The 6,861-nt window shown below is 36.0% G+C and overlaps 1 protein-coding gene across 1 annotated transcript; it reads right to left on the bottom strand.

Annotated features, from left to right (window-relative positions):
- On the bottom strand, positions 1–3,483 carry LOC105133606 (O-glucosyltransferase rumi homolog). The gene is made up of 6 exons (XM_011037680.1): positions 2,862–3,483; positions 1,886–2,433; positions 1,129–1,321; positions 974–1,038; positions 672–882; positions 1–506 (listed from the first exon to the last, which is right to left on the bottom strand). The coding sequence occupies exons 1-6, from the start codon at positions 3,030–3,032 to the stop codon at positions 147–149; spliced, it is 1,548 nt and encodes a 515-aa protein (XP_011035982.1). The 5' UTR covers positions 3,033–3,483; the 3' UTR covers positions 1–146.
- Positions 3,484–6,861: the final 3,378 nt, after the last annotated feature.

Raw genomic sequence — 6,861 nt, 5'->3', positions numbered from 1 at the left:
TTTGACAAGAACAGCCACGAGCTTGATTACAGTAACAAAGTCGAAAGCAATTAGATTTAGGAGACAGGGTAATTGCTTGCAAGCACCTATTTTGGTTACAACAAATAAGAAGGAAAAAATGAGGAGTAAATTCGATTAATCGGTTTCTATTGCTTCTTGCTTAATTTTTCCCAATATTCATTTTCCCACGACTCTACTTGCTTGGTTGATTTGTCCTTTCTATCCCACAAACTTCCAAGAACCGAAGGATCATGGGGAGGCAAGGTGCATGGGATTGCGTCACTCGGAGACAGCACCATGGATTCCTCCATGAACTTTCTATGTGTACCATTTGTGGGGCACGCCATTGTTTCTGGACATAGCTCATCTGCTCCCGGGGGTATTTTTGGCTTGAATTTCAAGAGCTTTGCATACTCGTTTAGTAGATGAAATATGTAATCATACACGTAATCTATCTTCATATCCTCATGAATGAAGTTGCTAGCAGCCTCTCCTATGGCTTGTGCCTGCAACACCAGAATTTAGTGCAGAAGTTACGTCAATGGCTCCAGTTTTGAGATAAGAATTGTTTGGATATAAAGTACGTAAATTATCTGGATTATCCACATGAACATGAGGTATGCAAGTAGATAAAAATTAATGACAGATTCATGACACTTATCTTCACTTACCTCTTCGGTGTGATTGTTGCCCCATTCCACAGCGAACTTGAGGGAAGTGCACTTGCTGTTGTCCCTAATAGGCCAGTAGTGCTGTAATGGCACCATGCCTCTTATAAAGAAATCATGGTAACGAGGCCTCACGTACAAGGTCATCGAATCACAAGCTAAGATATATTTCTCGCTTACAGACCAGGCCCATCCTTCTATGTAGATCTTATATCTGCAAAGAAATAACTTTCATCAATATCAACAAGAACTTTCTTCTTCTTCTTCTTCTTTTTTTTTTGGGGGGGGGGTCCTTTTTTGCTTACCTATGGGTGCATTGATCTTGTAGATTTGATTCTCTGTACCCTTCTTTAGATTGTTTTACCCAGTCCTAAAATAATGTTGAAGAGAAAATTGTAGATGCCTCCCTTTAATCATCACTGACAAATTAAAAAAGAAAAGAAGAGAAAGCACATGTTACCTGAAGATATAGGCGAGTGTTCCAGTCATTCTGCTCAGAGACATTGCACTTGAGGAGGTCCTGCCTTATTGGAGACACCCATGGGTTACCTCTCCAGTAAGCATAGGGTGTCCTGTCCTTCCATTTAGTTCTGCTGTTACCTTCTTTGATTTCCTTCAACATGTTTTTCCATGGCCGTATATTGGTCTCAGCCCTGCCACGCCAAACACAACAAGAATGTTATAAATGGCACGGGCCTTTATAGAGCCGAAAGGGCCTGGGATCAGTAGCCCAATAGAGCCTATTTGCCAGTTAATTGTTAATTATTGAAAGTGAGTTAATTGTTAATTATTGATAGAGCGGTTATAATTATTTTTTAAAATATTTTTTATTTTAAAATATATTAAAATAATTTTATTTTATTTTATTAAAATTATTTTTAAAATTAGTATATTAAAACTATACAAAACATAAAAAAATTTAAATTCTTACAAAAATAAAATAAAATTTAGTAGGTTAGCCCGCCCTACTAATTACTGCCTAATATTGCGCCTTTAATTTTGTAGATAATTATTTGCCTTTAAATTTTCATATACCAAACTTCTTAGCACATAGAGTCGTAAAGCTCAAAGCTTTCCGTGGATCCAAAAGTGACGCAACTAGTTTAAAGTCATGGAAAATTAATTGTAAGGACATGGAAGGAATCCGCAGAAAAATATTGAAAACAAGAATAAATAAATAAATAAATAAATATGGAGTTAAGAAAGGGATAACATACCAGCCCCAGAATGACCAATCCGGGAACACAATATCTAAACTCTGCCAATCTGAACAGTATCGAAACAATGGTGGTGGGGCAGCATTTGGGCCCCTAAAATGCTTAGATGGAATGACCGGCCGATCGTCACAGTCAAACATGAGCTCCAAGTCAGGCAATCTACCAGGATACCACCTTAGAAGCTGTAAAATACCCCATAAGGTGAACATATCTCTCGTCTGTAGTGATTGCCTGTACCTCTCTACGTAGGCCTTCCCGTTGACAATCACAAGCCTAAAATGTGCTGTTTTCCGAGCCCGTTCGATCATGTCCTGCGTGATTCCTGTCTCTTTCCAGTGTCGTAGATCATCATGGATCCATTGGAAGTATGATGGGCATGTAGAATTAAGGTTTGACGGGCGGTCAGGATTTGTGGTGGGGTTGTGTTTGGTAGGATAGTTTTCTGGACAGGTTTGCTTCAGGTTTCCCGTGGCGCATCGGAGTGGGAACTCTGAAGGCATTCCTGTGGGTGTTAGGGTTGGTTTTCGAGAAATACCTCGAAATACTGACTGAAAATTACAGCCATCGCTTGTATTAGCAAACATGTAAACAACATCAAATTAACACCATTCTCTTCTAAAATATAAAGAAATAAGAAACCAAACGAAGTAAGACAACAAAATTATAGATACAACAACACCCCCCCCCCCAAAAAAAAAAAAAAAAAACCCACCCCAGCGATGTTAATTAAGTGGAAAACAGTAAAAATATGGGGCTGGAATAAACACCATATATTGATTTTGTTAAGGAAATTATCATGAAAGTTAAAATTACTAAAAAAAAGAAAACAAGAAAAGGGGTTTGATAGGATCACACGTACATACATACAGATATGGATAGTTATCTAAAGGGTTTTGCATATATTGTCAAGGCTTCGTAGGACTTTGTTTTTTTTTTTAAAAAAAAAAAAACAGAAAAAGGGTTTGATATAACTTACAGCATCAAACCAACCCACAAATACCAAGGCGCCTAGGAAGAGGAGGAGAAAGAAGACGACCAAAACAGTGGCAGCATCTCTCTTTTTCACTGTTCTCCACGGTTGCTTTGTCAAGTATCTTTCAAACCCTGAGTGCCAGATATCATTTGCATATTTTTGTTTCTCCCTCATGATTTCACAGGCTCTATCCCGCCTCTACCTTGAAAAGCTCTAATTTGACATGTGATTATATATAGCTCTACATTACCTTTTGGTGCACGTAATTACATGTGGAGAGTTTTTGAGTCCTTTGCTCAAGGTCTTCCCTGTTAAAGAGTTTCTTCCAAGTCTCCAATATTCAAAGAAAAAGAATAGCTGGGAGAAGATACGAGATGCATGGACTGTTTGTCCAAAAAAAAAAAAACAGGAAGAAATGGACTGTCCCAAGTCTGGCTAGATACAGAGGAGAAGAAGAAAGGTTGATTAGAAGCAGAGTCCCGAGTTGTCTCCATTGCATTTATGAAGACATCTTGCTACTTAGTTCACGTTTAAAGTCCTCCATCGGATTTCTATTTATCAAAAAAGTCAGCCCTTGGAGAGTACCTTTTTTTTTTTTTAAGAAAAAAGTAGCATAACGTTTTGAGGGGGCTTGTAGAATCTAGTGGTGCGTAGTAATTAAGCATGACTAAAGTACTTGAATCCCTAATCACCCTACTCGTGACACAGGATGAATGTAGCCTGGCAACATTGTCTTTTCATATTCAAGAATCTCCTCCATTAAGCCACGAATGTGAGATTTACATTATTTTTAAAATATTTTTGTTTGCTTAATTTAAATTATTGAATTCAAAATTGATATGATATTTAAGCAATAATTAACTACGTATTTTGCTTTATATATATATATATATATATAACCTGAATTCACTAATTAATTATTTCCTAGTATGATGAAACGAGAAGAAAACTCTGGTGAGAAAATTCCAGTGCGAACCTCTGATTGGATAGCAGCCTTGACTACTTGGCGGGATTAGAAAATCTTAAAACTAAGTTCCCTGAAAGATAAGCACACGGCTCCCCACCAATCTAGTGCCCAAAGTCTCGTAATTAATTATTAAGCTAGCTTAGTGGGAAATTAAAGTTAAAGGTAATTAATTATCTATCAGAATAGAATGTCAAGGGTAATCAATAACATAAGGTACGATCCTGTTGTGGAAGATTAATACAATATAGTTGCCATCACCAGCGGTCAGAACGTTTAATGGGGTTTTAAATTGGTGTTTAAAGTCAAATTAGCCTAAAACATCACAAATCTTCCAACTCGAAAGAAGGAAAATGTGAGAGGAAGCGTTTAAACGAGGGACTTACATTGAGGAAAACTCTCGTGGGCACAGTCATAATAATCAATTAAAGAGTGAATCGGAAGGAAAAAACGTGAATCGTCCATGATCATGGACTTAAATCCATGTGAAGTGGGGTGCTAAGCAAGCAGCGTAGGCCTCAATAAAAGCCTGAAGAGACAGTGAAACAGGGTCAGCGTCTCGTTCTTTATACACGAGAATACATCTTGTCTAGCTTCATGTCCAGACGTAAGATTTAACAAACTCTCTTGTCGTCGGGAGAAAAAAAAAAAACAAATTGCTAAGAGTTTGCATTGATTGTTGAGGTCAAAGGAAGAAATGAAACGACAGAAACTCGCAAGGCCAAGGTTCTCTGATTTTCATAGGATCTGGAGCAGGAAATCACTGTTGAAGTGGGATATCTACGATCCCAGATTTCAGAGTTGGAATGATCACTGCTATACGATAGCTAATCTGCTATCTGCCTCGTAATTGCTCTCAAGGAAATTTTCTTACACTAAGACCTTGGCTTGCGTGAGGATGGTGGCATTCGCCATGAGCTTCTAGAGTGAAAAAGCATTTTCTGACGGTGTGAAGTTGAGGCGTGGAGGTAGCCATCAGGAAAAAAATTAATGTTTGGTCCATTTATCATTAAGACAAATCACGAATTCCGCAGCCTGTGGGAGACTGCCCTCTTGACCAGTCAAAGTGAGTGGTCAATTTACGCCAAAGAAAAAAAAAAGAAGAAAGAAAATGAGAATGGCTAGTTCTACCCTCCTATGATTTTAAATATTATTTTTTTAAAGAATGTTAAAGTAATATTTTTAATTTTTTAAAATTTATTTTTAATATCAATACATCAAAACTATTTAAAAATACATGTAAAAATTAATTTGAAGCTAAAATTATTTAATTTTTTTGAAAAATATAAATGAAGTATAATATCAAACACCATAAGAATACTTAATGTTAATTGTCTTGATTTTTTCAAGTCACATAAGATATCTCAAGGGTTAATAATATGTTAGTCGTTAGGTCATATACACTTCATGCATCATTACTCTTAGGGTTGTATTATTGATATCAATAATGGATTGCAAATCATCTGAAATCAGTTTGCGAGGTAATAGCAGTAATACTGAACTTATTTATTTTTGGATTTTAAAAGTATTTTTTAAAAAATTTAATTTAATTTATTAATTTATTTATTTTAAATTAATATTTTTATATTTTCAGATAATTTTAATATATTAACATAAAAAATAAATTTTTTAAATAATTTTTTTTTTAATATATTTTCAAATTAAAAACACTCAACCATATTATTAAATTATTATTAACTGCACCCCTCTTTTAGTGGAACACATCATAGGTGTCCAGACAAGGCTCCCCGGTCCCACCATCATAGAATTAAAATGGTTGATTGGTTAAGCAAACTGAACCTTCACAAGCATCCTCTTAACTTACCCCTTCCAGATCCTCCTTTTACACTCCTGCTCTTGTTGTTTTGTTTTTGATTTCTTTCGCTTAGTCAATTCCCCATTTAGCATCTCTCTAGACGAGCAAAATACATCTCTCTGAGTCAGGCATGATGGAAACAACATTGTATTAACGAGGAAGGTCATGATCACCAGTGACAATGTGTTCTACGAGTTCATAATCTTCTATCCCCATCTTATCTATTTTCATATCGTTTTGAGCCTCTCAAGCTCTGCTTCAAACCGTGCTTTCTGTCTTTTGCTTTTAAGAGACCTGAGAGCATTCCTGATGGCAAACGCAAGTCGAAAAGGCTAAATGATGATTAATACAGCATTTTGAATAGTACAAATATAGTTTGCTTCATCATGTATTGACAATTCATTTATATTATTATATATTTGAATAACATGAACATGAACATCAGGTGCCGCCTCAAAAACATTTCCCTTAACGTCACTCAGTTTCTCTGTATTTCCAGTAACAAGAGCAGTAATTGCCAACTCCTCTCCTTCATTTCTCGTCTCCCTCGAGGCAACTGGCGATACTTTATCTACTATCTCGTTGACGAGAGACTTAGTCGTCGATTCCCACATGGGGTTTGGCGGTGGAGGAGGGGTCAATAGTGGGTTTATTGAGGAGTTTAAGGATTTGAAGAGAAATTGTGGGCTTGAGGTTCATAGGATTTGAACCGAGTTTGAAAGTCGATGTAAGTGTCGGACCCAGAGTAAGAGAGATGATGTGCCCGTGTGGTGAAGTAAGCTCCTGGATTGGATTCGAGCACCCTAATTTGTCTTTTTTCCTGTCGGACAACCAACAGGACGAGGTAGAGCAACTTGCGAAGAGCACAATTAATCATCAACAATGATGCTTTGGAATTTGTAGTTCTTGGACGAGAATACCAGACACACGTTCAGTTTGCAGATTGTAGTGAAAAATTATCACAATTGTCAATTTGACAAATTGTGCCGACCAGCAAAGGTTAGAATTTTCTTCACTGGGGTAAGAGTGTCTTTGTGATTATGATAATTAAAAATATTTTTAATTTAAAAATATATTAAAATAAATTTTTTATATTTTAAAAATTATTTTTAATATCAGCATATTAAAAAAATCTAAAAATAAAAAAAATATTTTAAATAAAAATATAAAATTTAAGAGAGCATAATTTATACAGCATTTCTAAACGTGCTCTAATAAGTCAT

Source organism: Populus euphratica, unplaced genomic scaffold, assembly GCF_000495115.2.
Source record: "Populus euphratica unplaced genomic scaffold, PopEup_1.0 scaffold2.1, whole genome shotgun sequence".
NCBI lineage: Eukaryota > Viridiplantae > Streptophyta > Magnoliopsida > Malpighiales > Salicaceae > Populus > Populus euphratica.
This window is presented reverse-complemented; position numbering and strand designations above follow the sequence as displayed.